Genomic DNA, 26530 nt, shown 5'->3' with positions numbered 1-26530 from the left:
ACCTCCAAATTAATACTATAATTGCCATAAAAAATGTTTTTAAGTTAAATGGATAGACTGATAAGAACATTCTAGATGAAAGGCCAACCTGGGAAGTTAAGTAGAAAGCAGTCCTCCAGGTCACAGACACAAAGTCAAAGATGTAAAATGTGAGCAGGGATGCAGAGAAATAATTCTTAAGCTAAAGAAAACACACTGCCTTGCAGGTTTTTATTTGTTTATTTATTTTGAGAGAAAGAGAGCATGAGCAGGGTAGGGGCAGAGAGAGAGAGAATCCCAAGCAAGGCTCAAACTCTTGAACCATGAGACCATGACCTCAGCCAAGATCAAGAGTCAGACACTTAACCAATAGAGCCACCCAGGAGCCCCAACGTTGCAGATTTAAATGACCCACCAAATGCTGAGTATGAATGAACAGAGACCTCCCCCTCAGACAGATCTTGGTGAGATTTTAAAACTCTAAATACGAAGATGAAAAAAATTTAAGAGCTTCCAGAGGGAAAAGTCAGCTCAACTACAAGGAACTGAGAATCAAATTAATACCAGACTTCTCAGCAGCAACACTGGATACTGGAAGGCAGTGGAACAGTGCCTTCAAGATACTGAGGAGAGGTCATTTGGGACCTAGAATTTTCTATCAGACCAAACTATTAAGTCACAGAGCAAAAACTCAAAATTATTTTTACACATGCAAGGACTCAGAAATTTATTACCATCCATCCCATGAGGTCACGGAGGCCCTCGAACAAAACAAGGAAGGAACACATGGCATCTGAGGGAGGTGGCATCACAAATGCTGTGTGATCTCTCTTATATGAGCTTCTCTTTTTTTTTTTAAGTATATTTATTTATTTTTGAGAAAGACAGAGAGAGAGAGAGAGAGACCCCAAGATGGGGCAGGGCAGAGAGAGAAGGAGAGAGAGAATCCCAACCAGGCTCCATGCTGTCGGCACAGAGCCAGATGTAGGGCTTGAGAAACCATGAGATCATGACCTGAGCCGAGATCATAACCGACTGAACCACCCAGGCGCCCCCTCCTGTATGAGAGTCTTAGAGGAGTCACATTCATGGAGACAAACGTGGGATGGTGGCTGATAGAGACTGGGCTGGAGGGAAAATGGGAGTTAGTGTGTAAGGAGGACCAAGTTTCAATTTTGCAGGATACAAAGAGTTCTGGAAAGACAGTAGTGGTGGGTACCCAACGGTGAATGACCTTAACGCCACTGAGCCTTAACATGGTTAAGATGTTAAATTTTATGTTATGTGTATTTACCGCCATTGAAAGAAACAAGGCGGTATTATGCTAAGTGAAATAAGTCAGAGAAAGATATCATATGTTTTCACTCATATGTGGAAATTGAGAAACTTAACAGAAGACCATGGGGGAAGGGAAGGGGAAAAAAGAGTTACAAACAGAGAAGGAGGGAAGCAAACCATAAGAGACTCTTAAATACAGGGAACAAACTGAGGGTGGATGGGGTGGAGGAGGGCAGGAGGGAGGAGGAAATGGGTGATGGGCATTGAGGAGGGCACTTGTTGGGATGAGCACTGGGTGTTGTATGTAAGTGATGAATCATGGCAATCTACCCCCAAAACTAAGAGCACACTGTATATGCTGTATGTTAGCTAACTTGACAATAAATTATATTTAAAAGTAATCATAAAAGAAACAATATAAGAAAGAAAGAAAGAAAGAAAGAAAGAAAGAAAGAAAGAAAGAAAGAAAGAAAAAAGAAAAGAGAAAGGGAAGGAGGAAGTGAGGGAGGGAGGAAGGAAGGAAGGGAGGGAGGGAGGAAGGAAGGAAGGAAGGAAGGAAGGAAGGAAGAAGGTATCCAATTAAGACCCAGAAGATAAGATGAACACCAGAAAGAATCCAGTGGGACTTGATTCTTGGGACTATTTTCTGCAAATGGGAAGAATTTAAAGGCTTCTTGGGACTATCTTTCCGTCTCTTCATTTAGCAACCTGATTTGTAAAGAATATATGTTAGCACCCCACTATCATAAATTCCATTTTTATTTGGGTTGCCATTTTCTGAGCTGGTCTGAGAACACACCTTGGGTGGAATATATCTGCAGAACAGGTACCAAATGCGATAGCTTTCATTGAGTCAAGGTGGACAGAAGGCAGAGGTGGGAAGAAAGTACACTGAATCCCTCAACCTTTCCGAGGGAGGCTCAACAGTAAGAAGCAATGGTTCTGTCGACTGACTATCTAAATCAAGACTGTGATACATTAGGGGCACCTGGGTGGCTCAGTCGGTTGAGCGTCAGACTTTGGCTCAGGTCACGATCTCACAGTTCATGGGTTCGAGCCCCACGTCAGGCTCTGTGCTGACAGCTCAGAGCCTGGAGCCTTGCTTCTGATTCTGTGTCTCCCTCTCTCTCTGCCCCTCCCCTGCTCACAGTCTGTCTCTCTCTCTCAAAAATAAATAAATATGAAAAAATTGTTTTAAAAAAGCAAATGTATTAATACTTAAAGTTATGTAAAGTTACAGTGGCACCCACTGGAGAATGAAAAGTTAGAACTTAGAAAACACACGTCGCCTCATAGGAGGGGAACTAGGGAATGGGGATTTAGGTGGGGAAATGTATTACTTTATAGACTTTTTTGAGCGTTTTGAATGTTTTCTTCCATGTGTAGGTGTATTGCTTTGATTAAAAAGTAGTGAGTAGCATGATTTAAAATAACCATTTTTTAGGTTCAAAGTAAGAATATAAAATGAAACATTTTGATGTGCCTAAAGTCTTTTTTTTTTTTTAACGTTTATTTATTTTTGAGACAGGGAGAGACAGCATGACGGGGGAGGGTCAGAGAGAGACGGAGATACAGAATCTGAAACAGGCCCCAGGCTCTGAGCTGTCAGCACAGAGCCCGACGCGGGTCTCGGACTCACAGACCGCGAGATCATGACCTGAGCCGAAGTCGGATGCTTAACCGACTGAGCCACCCAGGCGCCCCTGATGTGCCTAAAGTCTTAGGGAAAGTAAAAGGATGTTCAAATATGTGGAGATGGTAGCAACAGAAATGGTGATAGTGCTAAGGAGGAGTTGAACAGGAGTCGTGGAAGGCAGCAGAGGACCGGTCTCCACGTCTCCAACAGGGCTGAGAGTATACCCATCTTACGGGGTTGTTGAAAGGACCAGATTAAAGACGGTGTCCAAATGGATGCTCTTGCTGACATTGATGCCATTCTCGGCCCTTTGAGTTCCCAGTAGGAGAGGAGGCGTAATGGTCAACTAAATGAAGAAGCCCGTGTGGTGCACTATGAAAAAGAAGGAACACATAGGCTGAGCGGCTCAAGAGGTGTGTGACTTTGTGCATATTATTTGACTGCTCTGAACCCCGGTTTACCTCTCTGGAAAATGCAGTAACAGTATCAATTTGGCAATCGAACTAGGGTTAAATTAGATCAGTTTAGGTGATGAACATAGTGTACCTGGGACCAAGTTTGGCTGAATTATCGAGTCTTTGGGTTGCAAGTCGCAGAGCGAGAACTCAAATGGCTTTAGGAAAATAGTGGGGGGTGGCAAGGACGTTGCCACATCTCACATACTCACAGGAAGGACAGAGCCCCAGCCGTGCTCCAGGCTTCAGGGATAAATGAAAAATAGACACAGACACTTTGCTTTATCCATCGCTGCTTCTCGTCACATGCTGGCTACACCGTCTCCTTCTGTAGACCAGCTTCTCCTACGCGATACAGAATGAAGATAATGATGGCTCCTGACCTTCCCTTCCTGTGGCTGCCTGGCCCTCTTCCTGCTCCATGGAAAAATCCCAGCTCTCACTTCGCCCACTTGACCAAGTGCCCAGTCAGCCGTGGCCAGGAGGACAGGTCCATGCAGGATGGCCATGACCACAGAGGGCCCACCCTGAGGAGCCCAGAAGCCACCGCTGGGTGCACAGCGATCACAGGACTGGGGCAGAGAGGGCAGACACCATTTTCCTCCTCTGTTGACATCCTTGTGAAATGCTACTGCTCCCTCTAAGGAAAATACTGCTCCCCACTGCCCCCGCCCCACCTCACCCAGTACAATCATTGTATTATAGTGCTGGCCATCAGTGTAGCGAAACACAACAGTGTCTGAGACATCAACAGCTGTTTCTTGCCTGGCTTTTAGAAATACTTTGGTGGTGGAGGGCTTGGGTGATTCAGTCGGTCGAGCATCCAACTCGTGATTTCGGCTCAGGTCATGATCTTACGATTCATGTGTTTGAGCCCCGCATCGGGCTCTGAGCTGACAGTACAGAGCCTACCTTAGATTCTGTCTCCCTTTCTCCCTGCCCCTCCCCATCCCCTTCTCTGTTGAAAATAATAAAAAAAAAAAAAAAAAAAAAAAAGAAGAAGAAGAAATACTTTGGTGGGAGTTGGGTACAGGGAATGGTAAATTGAACCTGTGCCTTAGGTCGTTCATCATTCTAAGAGAACTGCCAGAGTCTAATTTTGTTCGTAAGTCCTTCAAGGGGGGTAAAAAAAATTCTTTCCTCCCGGTTTCTTTCGGCCCTCGAGTCCACAGGAGTCACAGAACCATGAATCAGTCCCCCTCATACCTCCAAAACTGTCCAGCTTTCAGGCATGTCCCAAAGCTGGCTGTACCCCATGCATGGGCTGTGGGGGAGGAGGCAGGCAGGTGGACCAGCTCACAGCTGCACTCACAAGACAGCCTGCCCCAGGCTGCCTGTCCCTGCAGCTCGGCAGCTCCGTCCTCCTGGGCCCAAGACTGCAGTGACCAGTGACTCTTCGTGCTGAATCCCAGGGAGGACCAGCAGGTGTCAGCTACCACCCGAGGGCTTCAAGGCCCTGGGCAGAGTAATTCCCACGGAGTACAGAATGGGTGACAGCAGCATGCTGCTGGGGGACAGCTGACTCCCTGCTCCCCTGGCTTTGCCTTGTCCCAGGAATCCCGTCTTTTTGTGGAGAAGAGCATCCTTTTCATGAAGCCTCGAGAAGCTGGGCTGTTAGGGGTGTGTATGTGTGTGTGTGTGTGTGTGTGTGTGTGTGTGTGTGAGCTACAGGCATTTTCAGTGAGGCAGGTTCTCTGGCTGAATTCCTGCTATGGCTTCCTTCCAGTGGTTGGTGAACTATGAGCAGGGACGGTGCCACGGGGTGGCTTTGGCCATTCTTTCCTCTCTTTCCTGGAACTCTGTCCCACCTCAGAGCAGTTTTCACCACCTGGGAGATTGAGATCGGGGGTGGGAAGCTTCAGCATGCAGCGTGGTGCCGGCGGTGGGGGGGGGGGGTGCTCCCCATTGCCTGGGGGGATGGGCGCCACTGAACAGAAATTCCACCTGCAGCCCTGGCTTCAAATAAGCCCATCATCGCAGGGTACACTTGTATTGGGAAAATAATTCTATAGAGGCCACACTTTTGACCGCCTAGGATCCATTGTCCTGCCTCTTCATGGTTGTAGAGTTTCTTGGGTTTTCAGTGCTTCCTAAATCTCAAAAGGATTTGTTGGTAAATTATAGAACAGAAACTTGTGCACTTAAATAGTGTGAATTTGTCAGATTCAAGCACCTGGATGCTCCTCTGCACACCGGGGCCTCTGCAAGTGGGGAGAGGAATCTCGGTGACCAGGTGCTTGGAGAGCAGAGACCATGATGCTTCTCTGGCCCCTCCTACCACACCTGGTCTGGCCCTCTACTGCACCTGGTCTGACCCCCCCCCCCCAACCACACTTGATCTGCCCCCCCACACACACACACACACCTGGCCTGGCCCCTCCACCACACCTGGTCTTGCCCTCTACTAGACCTGGTTTCACACCCCCACTACTGCACCTGGTCTGGCCCCCCTCCCACACCTTTCCTGGCCCCTCTACCACACCTGTCCTGGCCCCCCTACCACACCTGGTCTGGACCCCCTACCCCACCTGTCCTGGCCCCCCTACCACACCTGGTCTGGACCCCCTACCCCACCTGTCCTGGCCCCCTTACCACACCTGGTCTGGCCCCCCTACCACACCTGGTCTGGCCCCCCTACCACACCTGATCTGGCCCTCTATGACACCTGGCATGTCCCTGGGCCTGCAAGTTTATCCTTTACCTGGAGGGCAAGCTGTGCTGTGGCCACAGTGGCACATGGTGAAGGGGAGCTGGCTAGAGTCCCGAGTCTGGGCATGAAGCAGGACTTGTGGGCTGGAATTGCCCAGCATTTTCTGTACCAGCAAAGGCATTCCCTTCCTTTTTCTCCACGGGAACACAGGGATCTGATCTTTTTCTGGTTGCTGAAAACTGAAGCAAATTGAAATTGACTCTTGGATGTGGATATTCAACAAGATGCCTTCACTTGTTTAAAGATGTGGCTGAGTCATCCGTCCTCATTTCTACCGACAAGGAGATGCCTCCTTCTCTGCCGTCTGCTGGGGTTGGAGACGGCAAGGACCACAGGACAGTAGTTCTTTTGGGTCCTTCGCTGGAACCCAACTGGAGACAGTAGACTATGCCAAAAAAAGCACACTTGCAAATATTAATTAGAGAGTGTTTATTTTAATTAGAGGGAGATCCATGATGGAATATCTTTACTTATCAACATCTCTCAATAAGGTCTTAAGACATGCCTATTGACACTGATAAGAATTTGAGCCCGATTCATCTCTCCTGGAACACCTGTCTTTCCCAACAGTTGACTTTACCCAATACAAATAGCAGGGCTAGTAATCCATATTAGAAAGTGTGTCCAACTACTTTTTCAAAAAATAACACTAAGTAGATCATTTTTATCCTTTATGGGGTGTTTGCCAGACCCCACAGGGATTCTGTGGCAATACCTGGCTGGTTGTACCAACATCTCATTTAATATGATCAGAGATCCTGCCTTGCTGCTTCCCCTTCTTGCTGGAAATCTGCATGTGGCCAATGACAGGCCAAGTGGGGGAATCAGTATATTGTGGGCCAGTCTCCCCAGAAGGCCCAGCCAAGTTGTGGGTTCAGAGTAGAAATAAAGACAGCAGGCATGTCCACGCCAGATGGGTGAACCCTCCCGACAGCCAAAGGCAAGTCCTTATGGCCAGGAAATCCCTCCCATAGTATGATGTGACACTGCCTCCTCATCCAGCAGGTCACACCCCTCCCAGCCCAGGGACAGTGCCCAGACGGGCAGGAGCAGGGGAGGAATCAAAACTGGGCTCTCCCAGCATCCTTGAAGGCTCCCATTGCCACTGGGGGTGGGCATGCCCCCTTCCTCACAGCCCCCATTGCCCACACGGTCCCCTCCAGCCACAGATGCCCCAAGATGGTTATATCTCTATTTTTTAAATAAATAACCCACGAGAACCTGGGAACATATAAGTGGCAGCTTGCCCTCGCTCTAGGACTGAGCCCCTATTTAATGTTGAAGCATCATGTGTCCACAAGGGCCAACACAAGGCCGCCCTCTCCATTCTTTTCAATCCCGCCTATCACCACATCCATGGTCATCCCTGCCTGGGAAGCAGCTCAGCAGGGGCAAAGGCCACTTTTCTCCCAGGGAAGGAGTATTTTCAACCCCCGTTCAGTGAGGTATGTCATACGTTTCAAGAACCTCCTCCCTCAAGGTAATGTTTCCCCTTTGTCTGAATCCCTCCAGCTGCAATATGAGTCATTTTTCTCTTGTTCGGTCCTCAGTAGAGATGAGAACAAGTAAGTTGTCCTCTTTCACCTCATTTCTCCACCTTTGGGATTTGCTGTTGGTGGTGCTGGTGGCAGCAGCTGTTTGTTTGTTTGTTTGTTTAAGATTTTATTATTTAAAAACATTTTTTAATGTTTTTAATGTTTATTTTTGAGAGAGAGAGAGAGAGAGAGAGAGTAGGGGAGGGGCAGAGAGAGAGGGAGACACAGAATCTGAAACGGGCTCCAGGCTCCGAGCTGTCAGTACAGAACCCCATGCGGGACTCGAACCCATGAATCACAAGATCATGACCTGAGCTGAAGTCGGACGCTTAACTGACTGAGCTACCCAGGCGCCCCTCCAAAAAATTTTTTAATTTATTTAAATTCAAGTTAGTTAACATATAGTGTAATACTGGTTTCAGGAGTAGGACTCAGTGATCCATCACTTAACATTTAATACCCAGTGCTCATCCCAACAAGTGCCCTCCTTAATGCCCATCCCGTATTTAGTCCATTCCCCCTACTCCCTCTAGCAACCCTCAGTTTGTTCTCAGTATTTAAGAGTCTCTCATGGTTTGTCTCCCTCTTTCTTTTTATCTTATTTTTCCTTCCCTTCCCTTCCCTTATGTTCATCTGTTTTGTTTCTTAAATTCCACATATTAATGGAATCATATGATATTTATCTTTCTCTGATTGACATATTTCGCTTGGCATAATACACTCTAGTTCCATCCACATTGTTGCACATGGCAAGATTTCATTCTTTTTGATCGCTGAGTAATATTCCATTGTATATATATACCACATCTTCTTTATCCATTCATTAGTCGATGGACATTTAGGCTCTTTCCATAATTCGGCTATTGTTGAACTTTAAAAAAAAAATTATTTGAGAGAGAGAGAGAGCACAAAACCAGGGGAGGGGTACAGAGAGAGGGAGACACAGAATCCAAAGCAGGCTCCAGGCTCTGGGCTGTCAGCACAGAGCCCAACACGGGCTGGAACTCATGAACTATGAGATCATGACCTGAGCCGAAGTCCAGCACTTAACCCAATGAGCCACCCAGGCACTCCTCTTGTTGAAAATTTTAAGTAGTCTTTACACCCAACAGATTACTTGGCTAATCTCTTACTTGGGGCTCAAACTCACAACTCTGAGATCAAGAGTCACACACTCTACCGAATGAGCCAGCCAGGAGCCCCCACAGCCATGTTTAATATTAAGCCCCCACAGGCTGTGAGCTGCTGTCTTAAATTTAATACTTTTTGAATCGAGGGGAAAAAGTCATAACATCCCTCATTTCCTTCATGGCCATTGTGTTGACCTTCTCTAAGTGGCTTTTGGCTGTAATGTCTAGAACCGATAGCAAGGACGCTTAAACCAGAGACCCAGCTAGAGCATTGAAAGTTGAGTAATCAGGAGATCCCATGGCCCCTGCACGACCACCCTGAGATGCAAAGAAGGAACAGCAGAGGCAGTGGCTGGAGAACCGAGGCTTCCCATCAGCACTTTAAGTGACAGACTGAGGGTTTAGTTCACTGCCCCCCAGTGTGAAAGCCACCCAAGAGGAATGTAATCATGAGCTGTGGTGAGAGAGTGGCAGAGCCCAGGACAGGGAGATGAGACCCCCCCACAGTCTTCAGCCCTGGCCTGAGTGCCCCAGACACCCAAATCTTGTATTTCAGAAGTCTCTGTCTTGCTGAGACCATCTGACAGCCGGGCCCACATGGAGAGGAGCATAACCAGGTGGGGAGAGGAGGGGTGTCCCCACAGCAGCTCAGCTGAACCAGTAACCACATTTCTCCTGACCCCATGCTGGCTTTCCCTCCCATCCCCCATGTGACCTGACACCGTGAATGTCAGGCAGAGCTGAAATGTCACCTATGTCAACTGTTTTGGAGGCTGGCAAGGTCTCTTGGAGAAGACCTGTGAACTATTCCCCTCCCCCCACCATGCCCTTAAAAACAAAGGAATAGTAGGGGCACCTGGGTGGCTCAGTCCAGCTAAATGTCTGACTCCGGCTCAGGTCGTGATCTCACAGTTTGTGGATTTGAGCCCCTAGTCAGGCTCTCTGCTGACAGCTCAGAGCCTGGCGTCTGCTTCAGATTCTGTGTCTCCCTTTCTCTGCCCACTGCCCCCCCACAGCCACTAGCACTCTGTCTCTCAAAAATAAATGTTAAAAAATTAAAAAGAGGGGCGCCTGGGTGGCGCAGTCGGTTAAGCGTCCGACTTCAGCCAGGTCACGATCTCGCGGTCCGTGAGTTCGAGCCCTGTGTCGGGCTCTGGGCTGATGCCTCAGAGCCTGGAGCTTGTTTCCGATTCTGTGTCTCCCTCTCTCTCTGCCCCTCCCCCGTTCATGCTCTGTCTCTGTCCCAAAAATAAATAAACGTTGAAAAAAAAAATTAAAAAAAAAAAATTAAAAAGAAAACAACAACAAAGAAATGGCTAGCCCTCAATGGAAAAAGAAAATAGTTGCTATGGTCCGAACGTTCGTATCCTTCCCCACATTCATACACTGAAATCCTGCCCCCCAAGGTGATGATATCAGGAGGTTGAAGATGGGAACCCAGGGATTAGAGTCTATTACAGAGGCTTAAGAAAGGTCCCTCGCCCTTCACCACGTCAGGACATGGCAAGAAGGTGCGTCTGTGAACCTGGAAGGAGGCTCTCACCAGACACCCCGTCTGCCAGCATCTTGGCCTCGGACTTTCAGCCTCCAGAACTGTTGAGAAATGGATTCGTGTTAGTTATTAGCCGCCCGGGTTACGGTATTTGGTTATAGCAGCCGGAGCAGGCCAAGACACTAGTTTTTAACTGCTCATTTTCCTACCATCTACTTAAACTCTTAGAGCGTTCTAGAATAGTTTCCAAACGCTTCCCCTCGATGGGAAGCCAGTGGTTCTCAACCGGCCACAATATTTCCCCAGGGGACATTAGGCAGTGCCCGGAGACATTTTTGACTAGCACCCCTCATGGGGAGGGGGCGTGGCCAGCATCTAGTGGGCAGAGGCCAGGGATGCGGCTCGACGTCCTAAGATGTCTAGGCCGGCCTCGTACAAGACAGTGTCCGTAGCGAGAAAGCCTTCCCCGAGCACATCATCCTGTACACAAAGCATCGTTATCCTCCTTCCATTTCTAGAGGAACCTTAAATAACATACCGGACCTGAGCCGTAGCCTTTTTGTTATTCTTCTCCCCGGTGGGGGACAAGATGGGATGGAGACAAAGGAGGGTGGGGAGATGGAGGGAGGGACGCACACGCACCTGCCGTCCAACCCCGCAGGAGGGCGGCGGGGGCGGCCCGGGCTTTCTGAGCCTATTCTCTGGCTTGGCTTGTCCTCAGGACTCTGCCTCGCCCACCATCTATCTGCCAGATGCGCCACTACAGATCTGGGATTTATCTTCTCTCTCTTTGCACCCGAGTTAATGGCAGTGGCTGTGAAAAGAGGCAGCGGCTCACTGATAATATTCCAGTCACTTGGGTTTCTTGTCTTAATTACCTTCCTAATTTGTACTTTTGGTGGAACACCTGGGGTGTGAGCACCAGTCGGCAATTTTTTCCTCTGCTCCTTCTCCACCCAGCGGGTTCTTTCTGCCATCTGTTGATCTTAAGTATCTGCCTTAATTCTTTTATTTATGTTCTTTCCGCGCGTGTAATTTATCTTGGTCTCTCATTAGCTTCTCTGCCAGGCTCTATTCCACCTTCGGACGAGGTAGCAATTGCATTTATTTCCCCATCACCTGCCCTTCGCCTGGCGGTGGGAAACTGCTTGCCCCCCCCCCCACCCCAGGACACAGCTTATGCTTTTGGAGCAGAGAGGGGGGACCTGCTTCATGTGCAGATCATCACAGAATGTTCCGCACTATTGGCCCAGGTACAGGGTGGGGGCAGAGGGACTATGCATTCACTGCTCCAAACCCCTTCAGAGTACGGATTCGGATGCCAGCTCTTGCCACCCACACCTGGGAGAAAGCCACAAGTGCAGGTTGGCAAACGGGGGTGGGGAGTGGGGGACCTGGCTCTGCTGCTCGGGGCTGCGTGCGTCCCTTTGGGCAGACGCTATTTTTTCCTGCCTTAACCGGTTACTCCCCTGCCCAACCTCCCAGAGCTACTGTGAGTCCAAGTGCTGGGGCTTTTGCTAAATAACCAGAAGGGGTTAGTTCCCTGATTAATATAGGTTCTGTTGCTCTGGGCTGCGCTATCGTTTACGTTAAAGTGACTGATTAGAGCAAAATCTTTAACAAAAGAGCCAACCAGCTGTTGTTTATACTTTAGAAAAGCACATTTGTTTTTTTTTCAAAGGAAGGGAGATGCCCCTCTGATGTTATAAAACACCGCTTAGTCCCTCCCCAGCTTTGGACACCTCTCCCCAGTGGGTCAGGGCTCCCTGGTGAAGTTCTTTGCCTTGGAGACCTGCAGTCACCGCTGAGAGCCGGCTGAGGGCTTGGCTGTTTGGGCACAAAACAAGAATGAGGACAGCAGCTTTGGAAGCACTGGAGTCTCTGAGGGTAGGGGACTGGTCAAATGGAAGAAGTGTCGGAGATGTCCTCCAGCTTTCTGATCTCATGACCGCGGGCACCAGCGGCTCCTATGATTCAGATTCTGTGTCTCCCTCTCTCTCTCTGCCCCTCCCCTGCTCACAAGAGACCACAGCTCTGTCTCTCTCTGTCCCTCAAAAATGAATAAATGTTAAAAAAAAAAAATTTCTTTTTTTTAAAGGCGCCTGGGTGGCTCAGTCGGTTAAGCATCCAACTTCGGCTCTGGTCATGATCTCACGGTCTGTGAGTTCCAGCCCCGCGTCGGGCTCTGGGCTGACAGCTCAGAGCCTGGAGCCTGCTTCGGATTCTGTGTCTCCCTCTCTCTCGGCCCCTCCCCTGCTCGCACTCTGTCTCTCTCTCTCTCTCTCAAAAATGAATAAATGTAAAAAAAAAAAAATTTAGAATTTACATCAGGAGCCTTAACAATTATATAAAAATAAATCAGTCTTTAAAGCCTCGATCCTGAAACATGTGGTTGCTCTGGCCACATGTGGTTTATTGCCTGGCCACTTCGGCCCCAGAGCCTGTTGGACGCAGTGTCTCAGGGGCTTCTCTGCAGCCGGCTCTGGAGTGTGCTAGGCATGCTGGGAGGCTGCCATCTGGTTTTGGAAAAACCTACCCCCCCACCCCACCCCCCCACCCCAACCAAACCGATAACTTCTGAGCCTGGCAGTGGCCCAAGAGTCATGCCACGTGATCTCTGGGGTTTCCTCTACCTCTAAAGTCCTAGGATTCTGTATCCCACCACTGGTCATTATGAGGAATATGGGAAGATATTTGGAGGAGCATGAGAATACCAAATTCTCAACCAGCAACCTTCAGTTGCCACCCCATAGGGTCCCCACGGGAGATTGAAGTACAAAGGGTAAGGTGAGGGAAGAAAAGAGCCCTTTATGCCTTAGCAGGGTGTTCGGACTCCAAACCCCATTGTGGTCCCTCGGTGAACCAGACTAGATAATGGGTGAGCTCTTACCCTTTCACATGGGACAAGTGTGAGCAGGTCTTTTGTCTCCAGGTGCCTCCTAGAATCCTAGCATCCTTGGCCCACCCCAACTAAAAAGGACACAAAGGATAAAAAGAGGCGTTTCAAAGAGGCGGTGAATCCCAAAAGAAGACAAGCCCTTCTCACTCAGTGGATTTTTCCCTCTTCCCTCTTTATAACAAAAAAGTTCCTCCTGGCCCCAAAAGCCCTTGGTCTTGATTCTAACCAGTATTGGTAGGTCTCTTTCCTGTTATGATTCAGGGGATCTTTAAACTGTCCCACAGATACCAGAAAATGTCTTAACATTATGGTTCTACCCCACTGGTCCCAGGCCACTGGACCATTTTTCTGTAACCTTTCCTTCTCCATCAGATACTTGTAGACAAGCAGTGTTCTTCCATATTTGATCAAAGTCACAGTGTTGGGAGCCTTGGCAGGCTTACTAGTCCCTCTGGAGAGGACTTGGGGAATCATCTTGTCCATCCCTAAGCTTAAGCTAGCCTGTAGCCACACCATCTCAGAGTAGACTGTAACAGTCTACCATTTCAAGATGGCCCCTCGAATGTCTGGGAAGACATCATTGGGCCCCTGCACCAATCTCGGACTTCTTGTTGCGTGAGCTAAATAAAACCCTATGTGTTTAGCTTAGGAGCCCATCATCCAGCTCTTTCAGTAAAGGGCCAGACAGTAAATATTGTAGGTCTTTGGGCCATATGTTCTCTATCACAACTACTCATCTCTGCTGATGTAGCGCAAAAGCAGCCACAGACAACTTGTCAACAAATTAAGCATGGCAGTGTGCCAATAAAACTTTATTTGTGAACACTAAAATTATATAACTTTCATGTGTCATGAAATACTATTCTTTCTTTGATTTTTTTCCAGTTATTTAAAAACGTAAACGTCGTTCTTAGCTTTCAGGCCATACCAAAATAGGCAGTGGGCTGAGTTTGGCCCCCAGACCATTGCCAGCCAACCCCGGGTTTAAACTCCACAGTTATGTGGGTTTTCTGTTACTGGCAGCCTAATGCGGTCTCACCTGACACAGCGATGGTAATGAACCTTGTTCGAAAATTACTCCTAACCCTTCATGCTTTTTTATTCCATTTCAGAGGGTCTTGCTGTTGGCGTCGGATTTGGGGCTGTGGAAAAGACGGCATCCGCCACCTTTGAGAGTGCCAGGTAAGCCAGCACCTGCTCCCTAGAGCCTGGCACCGTACCCAGTGGTGCTCTGGAAATGCTTATTACCTCGGTGGGCACCCATGGCCCCAGAGGGCCAAGACTGGTGGAAGTTGGTGGGGGAGGTCAGGTGAAGCTTGCCTGAGAGAGGGGTTCCATCAAACAAGCTGGTTTACGCCGTTTGTCAGATGAGCTATCTAATGGGTAACCGCTTTGAAAACACAACATGGAAATAATCGTCTGCGTTCTCCAAATCCTTTAAATGTATAAAGACTAAAGACAAAAAAAAAAAATTAACAAAGCCAGCAACTGATGCTCTCAACTGCTCCCTCTTTTTGAAGCCGCTCCTTTCTCTTTCCGGACCCTGCGCTCTCCTGGTCCCCCCCCCCGCCGGCTTCCTGTTCCTCTACAGGTTCTTCTGTGGGCTTCTCGTCCTGCAGCCCTCTCTGAAATGTTGATGTTGCCTGGGATCCATCTCTGGGGCATCATTTCTTCTCACTTAGTGTACTCTCCTTGGGGAATCTCCTCCATTCCCGAGACTATTTTCCGTGCATTTGCTGGTGATGCCAATGTTGATCTTCAGCCTAGACTGTTTTCTGGAACTTACACCTACAGGTCCAGCTACCTTGCAGACATCTCCACTCAAATGTTTTTCAGGATCCCCACGCTCAGCATTTCCAGAGTTGAGCTTATTGTCTCCTGCTGCCATCCTGCAAAAACCTGTCCCTCCTCCAGGGTTCCCCATCACCCCCTTGCACCCGGTTGCCCAAACCAAACTCACTGCTATCCTTGACTCCTCATGTCCATAGACAGTCTTTCCACAGACAATCTGTGCCTTCTAAGTTCTTCTTCTCTTCTACCTCCCTGGCCCCACACAGGGCCTAGGCAAGGCTATCATCTCAGGACCACGGAGGCTTATGGCTTATCCTGTAGCCATGATGGAGATGTGTTCTATGTGGTCCCTTGTGCCTACAGGACCATGAATACTATAGCCTTGGGCTGGAGGAGAGCAGGGAGGAGCCTTCCATCCAAGGGTGGCAAACTCAGGTGCCTTCAGAAGACTAAGGGGCAAGAAATTGAGTGGAGACCATCCTGGGGTGGAGACAGTTAGGAACAGTGAGGACAGAGGTGAACCTCAACTGGGCAGCACATGCACTATCTCAAGGCACAATTATTTAAAAAATATGATTCATGTTCAAGAGATGGTCCCGGGGGCCACTGGTTTCTGACCCCTGCATCTAGCTCATTTCTCTGCCTTCTGACCGACTTTCTCCCCCTGTGGCAGTGGCCCCGCCTCCTTCAGTGATCAACCTGGTTTCTGTTCCCCTGCTTGTCAGGAACTCATTTCTCACAGAGCCCCTTTCCCGCCCTCCCTCGGCTGCTGAACTTATGTGAGGCCTCTTTATGCCCCATCCCCTCCTTTTAGCTCCTCAGCCAATGTGGGACCCCTGTGTGTTAAGTGTAGTCTCTGCTGGTCTTTATTTATTATTATTTTTTTAATTTGGGGGGAGGTCAGAGAGAGAGGGAGAGAATCCCCAGCAGGCTCCACATTCAGCACGGGATCACATTCACCCTGAGATCATGACTCAAGTTGACGAAGTCAAGAGTCAGACGCTCAACCGACTGAGCCACCCAGGCGCCCCCCTGTAGGTCTTTAAATTCTAATGCTACATGTTAGGGGACATGTGTGCTCCTTGAGGCCCCAGATGTGCATGTGGGCCGGCATGTTCCAAGTTGAAATTTCCCCTGTTGTCAACTTCTTTTTCCCACCTGTCAAACTGGTGGGTTCCTCCACCATCATCCGTTCATGTGATACCTATTGTGAAAACCAAATGAGCTGGTTGATGGAGGGTGGGGGGAGGGCAGAGGGGACTTCATAATGTAGAAATGTCGCCAAAATCAAGGGTTAATTGTGATTCCTAATGCCCTGCAGGCTGCTCTTCTCACCCTGGGAGAGGGGAGAGGGTCGGGGAGTATGGCTTTTTTGCCGTTTTGATCTTGGCCTTGCTTAGACCAGGAGAAACTTCCGAGTCAGCAGGATCCCGGGAGCTGAGCCTGTCAGCATCCACAGGCTGGGTCCTCCTGGAGCTCGGGCGCCATGCACGTTGCAGGGGGTTGGTGGCTGGCAAGTGACAGCCCTGCCCCCAGCCAGGCTTTAGTCCAGCCACGTCTCCTGCGACATCGGGATGGCCACTCGAACGGCCCTCTATTCTATTACCTGCACTTTCCGCTAATCTTTATAAATATTTCTGAAGAAAGTAGAACAACAATCTTTCCGACCCAGCCCCTCTCTTCCCTTGAACAGACGCTCTCTGAGTTACATAAACCCTCAACAGGACCTTCCAGTTGGGATTGACCTGGGGCGGCAGTCTTCGTATTTTCAGCCTCAAAAAACCCCCTGCTAATGGAGACACTGAGGGGTTCTCACCACCCCCCGCCCTCCACCCACTCTCAGCCACAGCATGTGGGCCTTTGCTGTTGTCACCACTGTGTCCAGAGTATCTTGGGAGGGAAGGTTCTCCCTCCAACAGGCCCTCCCCATCGGGCCACCCCCCCCCCCCATAAATCACCTACAGTTCGTGATTTGGGTTCTGCCTTTTCAAATGCCCGGGGGCGGGGGGGGGAGGGGGTGAGGATGGTGATGCATAAGAGCCCCCAGGCAAGGCACGAGGGAGAAGGAGAAAGAACAAGGCTAATGCCGGAGGGCAGGCTGCAAAAGCAAAGTCATCCGATGATTAAACGCATCAGAGACAGGTTTTGCCTTTTGAAATTCCAGCTCCGGGTGATGAACGAGGGGCACGCCTAAGACATGACACAGAAAAGCTTGAAAACAAAGGAGTGAAAAAAGTGTGGAAGGTGCACCCCGGCCAAAAAGAAAGCAGGTATTACAGTCTTGGAATCAGGCAAAACAGACTTTTGGGCAGAAAGCCACGTAAAGAATGGAGGTCAGTACTTTGCAGGAAGAGGAACAGTGCCCCGGGGCTGATGGGCACCTGTATGCTCCTGGCAACCTAAGTCTCACACTGGGGAAGGAAAATGGTCAGAATTTCAAGGGAAGTCAGACAAAACCGTCGTCTTGGTGAAGGGTTAGGATTCCCCGCCCGGGCGCTGAGAAGGCAGGTAAAAAGTTAACACGACATACATCATGGATGTGCGTAGAGCCCCAGCCTGGCGATGAAAAAACCGACATTCTTGTCAAGCCCGCGGGCGCATGGTTCCCAAAATTGATGAGCGCCGTGCCGCAGAGAAAAGTCAGAATCCCCCCCAAATCAATACCACTCAGACCACATTCTGTGACCGCAGTGTGACATAATTGAAAATCAATACCAGAAAAGATGGCCTAAATAATTGGTTAGTGGGCAGTGAAACCAGTAACACCGTAAGAAGGGCACAGCGTAAGCTCCAAGGAAGGGATACAAACCGAGTTACTAAGAAACCAGTGGACGAAGGGCAGGCTCTTCCTTCGTGTCAGGGGCACTTCACAGAACGGTGGTTCTTCATCAGGACCGGGGGGGATGGTCAGCTTGAATTGGCGGACACGATGGAGGCGGGTAATATTGTGAAGAAAGGCCCAGGTAGGTCCCAAGGCATTTTCAGGGCCGGCGGAGAGGAGAAGTCACCGAGATGGAGCTCACACGGTGCTTTCTGGAAGGTAAGCCTGACGGCTAAGAAAGCACATCGTGCAGCGAGAGGTTGGCAGCTAGGGTGGGCTCTGATATGCAGGGAGATGAAATGACAAAACCCAAGAGGTGGTTTGAACCGTGATCTGGCTCCCGTGGAATAATTTGAGGCGAGGACATAGATGGACCCGTGTTGACCACCCACAGCTGTGTGCCCTCAGAGCAGGACGAGGGATGTGGGACTGAAGGGAGACCACAAGGAGGGGAGGGAGGAGGAGCTTTGAATGCAGACCCACCAGATGGCATCTGTCAGCGGATTTTGTTGTCCTGCGGAAGGGAGAAGGGGGAATTCAGGTTGGAGCGTAGGGAGACCTAGATAATCATGCAGGGCTCTGGAGGGCCCGGAGGGCGAGAGGATGCATTTGCAGGTACTTGGCAACAAGAGTTACCTGGCATGTGCCTGGGGCCCACGTGCACCAAGCTAGCTGCTCTTCATTTAGCCTAGGGGTCTCAGCAAACTGTAGCCCCCGGGCCAGGTCCGGCCCAACACCCGGTTCTGGAAACGGCGTTTGCTTCAAACACAGCCGACACTCATTTGTTGACATACTGTCCATAACTCCTGGTAATAATGGAGGCGGGCAGTTGCCGCAGAACCTCAAGGCCGAAAGCTGAGCGTCTATAGTCATCTGGCCCTTTGCAGACCAAAGTATGCAGACCTCTAATTCAGCGGAAAACCGTAATTTTACTGCAGATTCATCAGCAAATGCTCTGACACCAACTAACTCTTGTACGACCTCTTTCTTGTGCCCTGTTAATAATGCATCTGGAAGCCACATATCTGCAGCCACCACGGGAGAAAAGAAAGGTATAAAATAAAGACTCCCAAGGAGGCACGATCCTTAATTGAATTTCTCCTCAACCAGGACTCAGGCAGGACGCAGGCATGTAATTTGTGTAGGGCTGCTGCTGCCACCCTGTGTTCGGATGCTGTTACTTCACCTTTATGGCGCCTGTCCCCATGCCTTCCCTCCATCCACCCTCCTTCCTCACTGGATAGCTGGTGTGGCACTGTTTATCCCGAATTCAGTGTCCTCTGAACTGCGAAGCATCTCAGGCAGCAAAGGGAAGCCCGTGGTTCAAGGGAAACATAGCTTTCTTCTCTCCAGTCTGGTCCCATCGCAATTTCTTCTGGTGTCACCACCAAGAAATTCTTCAGACCACATGTCCCTTGGGAGTTTGCTGCTTAAACAGTTTTCCTTTCTGAAGTGGCATTACCTCCAAAGAACATGTTCCCGACGGAGGAAAAGTGCCCTCGGCTCTCACTTGACTCAGCGGCAGGCATAATGCAAACCAGCGGGGAGAGCGAGGCTATTGACACTTCACATACAGACCACTTCCTATTAGGCTTTGACTGAGCACACACGTTGGGTGGCGTTTGTCCCCCACGAACATACCCTGACCGGCAGGTGCAACAGGCTCTGGGTAGCCAAGGAGGCTGGCTGCAGACTCATGGTCTTTGTGGATAATCCACAAAGCACATCCCCAAGATACGCCTCGAATGTGTTTCTTGTGTCCCAACCAGCTAATGCTAACCGACATCTAGATACTTAGGAAGGGATGCCTGGTGGATTAGTCTGCATCTGGACCTAAGGTGGCTCACTAAGTTGCACAGGAGGGACATCAAAATAAATTTTAAAGTGTATGTCTGCCTCCCTTATCCAGGGCTAAGTCATAAGTCAGATATATACTTTCCCTGGCTTAAAAACCAACACACGTGTTGGTATATTAATCATTTAAGACAGCAGTCATTAGTCAACCAAGCAGCCATTTGTTTAGAAACAAAAATGGTAGGGCGCCTGGCTGGCCGGCTCAGTTGGTCAAGCACCCGACTTCGGCTCAGGTCATGATCTCACAGTCCATGAGTTCAAGTCCCGTGTCAGGGTCTGTGCTGACAGCTCGGAGTCTGGAGCCTGCTTCGAATTCTGCGTCTCCTTCTCTCTCTATGCCCCTCTCCTGCTCTCGCTCTTGTCTCTCTCTCTCTCTCTCTCTCTCTCTGTCAAAAATAAATAAACATTAAAAAAAAAAGGCAGTAGACACATTTTCCTGGTCATTAGTCAACAGTAACCAGTCGATATGTCTTTATGTGGAAGACCCATTACCTATGTGCATCTATCTGTCCAATTAATCCCCCTACTTTGGATCCAGAAAATTATTGAAAATAGGTTTGCCAATTAAATGTAGAGAAGGTCAAGAGCAGGCCTCACTGTTGTGGTGGGGAGGGGTCTCGGAGAACTAAGTGTAAATTTCCTCAGCACAGTCCACTCACACATCTACCGTAACCGCCTGCACGGGTCAAGCCGCTCTTACAAAGTCCCTGGATCACCAGCTGCCAGACTTCCAGAGAATTCTCAAGAGACTCTCCATGCCTCAGGCTGCCGCTCTTGACCTCCCCACCCGCCCGCAGCTCTGGGTCTCACCGTTCCAGCCCAGCCCGGTCTCTCTGGAGACTGGTCTTCAGGCTGAGAAGCGCAGCCCCAGCATGAGGTCAGGAAAGGTGCCCGGGAGAGGAGATCCTTCCACCCCTTGACCCAAGCACTGCCACCCCTTTCACAGCAGAATAATACACACGCCCTCCCCCGCTCCCCGCACCACAAACCCCACCGCCACACGCTTCAATCACCCCAGAAAGCGAATTCTTGCGCTGTTCTGTATGTGTGACGGCGGACTGTGCTCCCCATTTTATTTTATGCAAACAAGCCCTTCTCCTGAACCCATCAAGCTACCTTGCCCGGGATTCTAGAGTTATCTATCAGCAGCTCTTTCTCTTGCATGCTTCTTTCCAGTCCTCCCACACACCGATCCCTTTACCCTGTATTCTGACGAGAGAGAGGAATTTGCAAGTGTGGGCAGGCAGGCAGCAGGTGGCGGCCAGTGCCCCCGTGTGGTGGCTAGCCATCATCGATGCCAGGTGACAAAACAATGACAAAGGGACAAAAGCAGTCGAGACACGTGGATGGCTGAAGCAGTGCGGATCTCAGACAGAAGTCACAACTACAAAAGTTTAAGACCCCGTGTTATATACATACAAGTTTATAAAAATGCTGTGTGCATTTCCCGAAATAGTTACATCTTTATATTCCTGCCATGTTGACCCCGATAGTTCATTGGATTCAGCCCTGACGGTGCTCCGCTGTCGTGTTATTTTCCCGCATCAGCATAACGGCAAAGTTTTTGCGTGGTCCCGGCACAGAGAGGAGGGTGGATGTGGAAGGCACCAGAAAAGAGCAGGAAGTCCCTCGGGGCCGTGACTGTCGGCGCCAGTAGGAAAGCAGTGGGGTGAACGGGCTTAACTTCAAGACACCCAAAAATTCATTCGATTTTTCTTTATGTTTTATTTTGCTAATGACTTCAAAAAACAATGTTATGAAAATTAGTATATTAGTCCTGGAAGTAAAGAGGATGGGCCTAAAAGCCTGCCAAACCCATGGACAGAGCCAGACTCGGGCCCAGCACTTCCTTGTAGGCAACTGGAGAGCCATTCCCTCCACAGAGCTGTTCCCGAGCACGCCCCACAGGGTTTTTTGTTCTGTTTTGTTTTAATTTTTTTTTAATGTTTATTTATTTTTGAGAGCGAGAGACAGAGCATGAGCAGGGGAGGAGCAGAGAGAGAGGGAGACACAGAATCGGAAGCAGGCTCCAGGCTCTGAGCCATCAGCACAGAACCCGACGCGGGGCTCAAACCCACAAACCGTGAGATCATGACCTGAGCCGAAGGTGGACGCTCAACCGACTGAGCCATCCAGGCGCCCCCTTCTTTTTCCCTCGTCCCCACTGACCCTCAAGAAGTGCCCCTCCCATCCTCAGAACCCCTGGGGGTTCTCCAACAGTCCTCCTGAGAACAGTCTCCAGGTGCTTTGCTCCAGGAGGCCTGACTGAAAGGAGCCGGCAGGGTTGGGGGCTGGGAAGCGAGGGCGAGAAAGGAATGGTCTCCGTCCCGTCTCCTTGTCCAAACCCCGGCATTCTTACCGCCCTCTGCCACTCTCTCTCCTGGCTCCTTCTCCCTTCCCGTGGGTTTTTATGCTCCCAGCAAGAGCAGAATGGTACAGGAAACAATGAAAAAAGTAACAGTATTTTGCCAGCAAGCCCCCTCCACTTCCCGTGTTCTGTCCCCAAGAACCCCCAAGATTTTTCTTGGACTGGGTTATCCTCTCGAGGGGATAGCAGCACCCCCACCCCTTCAGACACTTTGCCTTCCACATCCCCAGGTCTGTGCAGACACACAGATGTCATTGTTACCTGCACACCTGGGGACTCCCCCGCTGATAACGAAGAGAATCCGGAACCTAATAGCCACTTGCCTGCAAAACATGCCCATCGTGGGGCCTGGTGCCCATTCATTCCCTGCACTGGGTGCACAGATACGTGAACAGATGGAGGAGTGAAAGTCTGTGTACTTATCATTTACCTGCTACCTGAGATTGTCCACGAGAAACCGTTTAATGTTAGTTTGGCTTCACCCACGAATCTGGCAGACTTTCCATACTTCCCAGGACAGCTGGGATAATTATCATTATTTGAGCACAAAGCCACTAGAAAGGATACAAAGAAAAACCCGACTGGTTTTGGGTGTTCTGGAAGTCAGGGTTCTTCAGACCTTTGCTCGCCTTTCCTGGCACACATCATCAAGTCTAAGGTGACCGTCAGCTATGTCAGAGTGACCTCATCGGGAGGCCCAGTGATGGTCATTCATCCCTCCCTGCTGGTACTGGAGAGGGGAGCCATGTCTCCCCCCGGCAGATGGTTTCCTTCGAAGGTTGGGGACATTCTCTGATGTGAACCTCCAGCAGCAGCATTCTGACTCGCACACCCATCCATCCACACACACGGTGCTACAGAGACAGAAAAATGCTCGCGAATGTGCTCATTTCAGCACGCGGTCCTTCCAATGGTACCTCTGTGTCAAGCAGAGGGGACCCAGGCTAGCAAGCCCCTGGCAGTCTGACCGTGTCCTTGACTCTTACTATCTAAACCTCAGTTTTTATGTGCATTTCGTGAAGAGAGGCAGGTTGCATCTGTGGTTCCGGGACTGTTGGGCTTTGCGGGACAATAAAAATGTCCCCTGTGTATGTGGACGGACGGAGAGCTGTCACCTTCTCTGTTTTGCAAAGTAAAGGCATCAATAGAAAGCTGCGATCATAGGCTCTCCCTGTCAGTCAATTCTTGTATAAGGTATCTCTCGGTTGACAGTGTGCTTATCACCAAAAATCAGTTCATAAGGTCAGGAAAAAACAAAATCCATTCTACTTTTCAGATAGGAGTTTACTTCTCTTTATCTTTCTCTGTCTCTCTCCATTCAAATTCAGAGCAACTTACAACATGAAAAGCTTGTCCAACACCACTCGATACGTAATTATGTTCTTCATACAAATTCGTCAGTTTGAGCCCCCCACCCCCCACCGCCGGGCAATGCAACAAGGTGATCTTGAACATCCCCTGTATTCTACTACTGTGTATCATGCTACCTTGAAAATCTTACTGTATTTTATCTGTGTTGAAAACCAGTTTCCGCAGATCGGGATGATGTACTTGCAAAAGTCATACTGATTTTGTTTCTGCTACTGTGTGGAAATGAGGGATCCAGGATGGGATCATATCATAGGAAAAAAAGATTGGTTTTTAGTGCACGTCTGAGTTATGGGGTGTAAATCTTGATACAAACACACACACACACACACACACACACACACACACACACACGGACTGCTTGTGTGCCCCATGTGGGATTCAGGGTGTGATCTGAGAGAAGGCAAGGAACAGTGACACAGTCAACTCCACACACTTGTGTACCTGTTTTCAAGCCCCGGACCAAAGCAGGTGTCATTCACCGGAGGGAGATAGGGCGCCCTCTGCCCACAGCCGCTCGCATGCGCGGGGCACAGTGAGACCTGCGAGAACCAGTCGTGGGGCCCTGGTGCAGCACCCGCCCCTCCCCAGCCCAGCAAGCCCAAGAACACACAGAATATTGGAGGACCTGGATCCTGGAGCTAGACCACCTGGGTTCAGATCTTGACCCTGCCACTCCCTGGCTGTAGAACCTGAACGGGTTGCCTTTCTTCTGTGCCTCAGTTTCCTAACCTGCAAATTCCCACAGTAATCAGTAGTCGTAGAAGTAGTCATCACGATAATAGCGTCTACTTCAACAAACTTCACTGGATTTCTTATACACGAAGAACCTGGAACAGCGCTTGGCACACAGGAAGGCAGTGTAGGATGCGGGATTTTTTTTTTTTTTTCATTGTAGGTATTGTTTTTTGTTTTGTTTGTTTTGTTCTATTTTGTTTTCCTTTGGCCTGCCCATCGCAGACACTACAGATAGATGCCCGGCCCATTCCTGCTCCTGCCTGGGCTCCAGGATTGGAGCTCCCAACCCCCTGCCTACCCAGAAAGAGAACTGGTTTGGAAGTGGCATCCACAGTCTGCGTGGGACCACGCAGGCCTGGAGGTCCTAGTCCAGCAACGTGGGGGGCTCCAGGTGAATATAGCTGCTCCCGATGTTGCTTCTGTTGGCCTGAGTCTCGGGCCCCATGCCTAACATCCTTTTCCCGATCCCCCTTTGGGGATTTTGCCGTCATGTCTCAGAACAGACGTGACATTCGTGTTCGTTGGCTCTCGCTCCGGAACTGCTCAGTGTCCTCAGCCGTTAGCGTGTACGTACGCTTTACCCCATCCTGTGCCCTCGCCCAGAGCACGGCCTGGGCCACCTCCTCTGCTGTCGCGTGGGACCCAGCACCAGGCTGGGCAGAGTCGGCTCTGCGCCAGGGGGTCGACAGCCTGCCTGGAATTCTGTACGCGGTTCCATAATGGACAGCACCCGCCAAGGGCACTAGCTGCTTCCTCCTGGCCCCGCGAGTCCCTGGACTCACTCTCAGACCTTGAGTTGCTTGTCCCAAGCTGTGCAGGAGGACGGACAGGGCGGCGATGGGAACGGAGGAGAGAAGAGTGTGTGTCGTCTCCAGAGCCTGGGAAAGCCACAAAGAAACCACACTTCTGTTCTCAAAGAGCTTTGTAGGGTCCCTGCCTCCCCGCCGCCCCCCCCGCCCCCAAGCCCGCTGCAGGCTAAACAGAGTGCACGTTGTGTAGAGATCCGTCCCCCGTGCCAAGATGTCCAGCCCTGTCGCCGGGGATGTGGATGGGGGTGGCTGGAGGCGGTGGTGGGGGGGGCGGAGGGGGCCACGGCACAAATGGCCCCTTGTGCTGCCCACAGGGAGAGGCCGCTGCTCGGCAGACAGGAGGCAGTGTGGCTGCCTCCCTCCTTGTTCAGACAGCGTGACTCGCGTGGGGATGTCGGAGGGGTCCATCGCTGCCCTGTCCGGCCTCCCCCACAGCTTGTTACAAGCGAGGAGAGGCAGAGAGTGACAGTGTTTTCCAGAGCAGACGCTAAGGGATCCGTAGGCACGGCTCGCTTGGGGTGGTGGTCTTTGTGCCCTTGCTTGGCAAGCTGCAAAAGGCAGCTTGGGTACGTGCGTTCGTTTGCCCTTGTGACACTAGTAGGGACAGCTGTCGTTATGGGCAGTTTACATGCACCACTTAATCCTCGCTGCCATCCCTGTATGGAGAGGGGGACGCAGAGCCTGGGAACTTTCTCGGGGGTCATGCTTCCAGCAAGTGGAAGGCTCAGGGTCTGGCTGAGGTCTGGCCGATGCAGAGGCCCATGCCGAACCGCCTCCCCACCCCTGCTTCCAGCAAGCACGAAAGCTGACGTTTACAGAATGCTTTCCACGCGCAGACCCTGTGCCCGCTGACCTGTGTATTGGCCGGTCCTCGAAGCCCCCTGCGAAATGACGGGCCCCAGTTTACAGCTGCGGGATGCTCCTGCAAGTAAGGGGCAGAGGCCGGATTCGAACCCAGGAAGCCTGGCTCCGGAGCCCGTGCCCTAAACCATTGCCCTCTCCTGCCACCCGGGTCAAGTACCTGCCAGGTCCACAGAGGCTGGAAAAACGCCCCCTAGGGCGGTGCAGAAGATAGTCTCGGCTTAGTTGTAAAAAGGTGTCTGACCCCTTTTGTGGATGCTTTTGTGTGGGCTGTAGGAGGTCTGAGTCCATTGTCAAACCCCTCTTTGACATCCTGTCTCATTGGACATTTTGGGGGTTAGAGGTGTATATAACTCTCCCCGGTGAGGGCCAGACTTTGTCTAGCCGATCTTAGTGGCGGCGAGTATTTCTGTCAAAGGTCTTGCCGAACACCACTCTAGACGTCTGCTGCTGTAGTAAGAACCCTAAGGCTTGCCTGGTGTCTCCATGCAGCCAGTGGCTGAGGGAAGGAAGGGGGAGAGGAGGAAGATCCAAAGAGAGGGGACAGAGATAGTCTGGATGGCCATTACGTCACGGTCCACTTCCCCACCTCACCTCCCAGAAAGCATGGACAGACAGGCTGGGACGCTGGGAGGATGGGACCAGTTACCTGTCCTGTGAGTGCCCGAACGAGGGGAGGTGGGGGTTGGCTGTGTGGAGGCCCCAGGTTCTTTTGGGCAATGGTGTTGTGGTAGAATTGTGTCCCCCAGAAAGTTGTGTTGATGTCCTAACCCGTGAATGCAACCTTCGTGGGCGAGAGGGTCTGT

At 50.4% G+C, this 26530-nt stretch overlaps 1 protein-coding gene across 11 annotated transcripts in view; it reads left to right on the top strand.

Annotated features, from left to right (window-relative positions):
- SLC39A11 (solute carrier family 39 member 11) overlaps window positions 1-26530 on the top strand; it is a 429657-nt gene that overhangs the window by 347853 nt on the left and 55274 nt on the right. For all 11 annotated transcript variants that reach the window (XM_045489588.1, XM_045489580.1, XM_045489581.1 and 8 more), the window contains one exon: window positions 14227-14296. In XM_045489588.1, the coding sequence (XP_045345544.1) occupies window positions 14227-14296 (70 nt within the window). The remainder of the gene's footprint in view (window positions 1-14226; window positions 14297-26530) is intronic.

The sequence above is a fragment of the Leopardus geoffroyi genome, chromosome E1 (genome assembly GCF_018350155.1).
Source record: "Leopardus geoffroyi isolate Oge1 chromosome E1, O.geoffroyi_Oge1_pat1.0, whole genome shotgun sequence".
In the NCBI taxonomy this organism is placed as follows: Eukaryota; Metazoa; Chordata; class Mammalia; order Carnivora; family Felidae; genus Leopardus; species Leopardus geoffroyi.
Note: the sequence above shows the minus strand (reverse complement) of the source record. Positions and strands in the feature narration are given on the sequence as shown.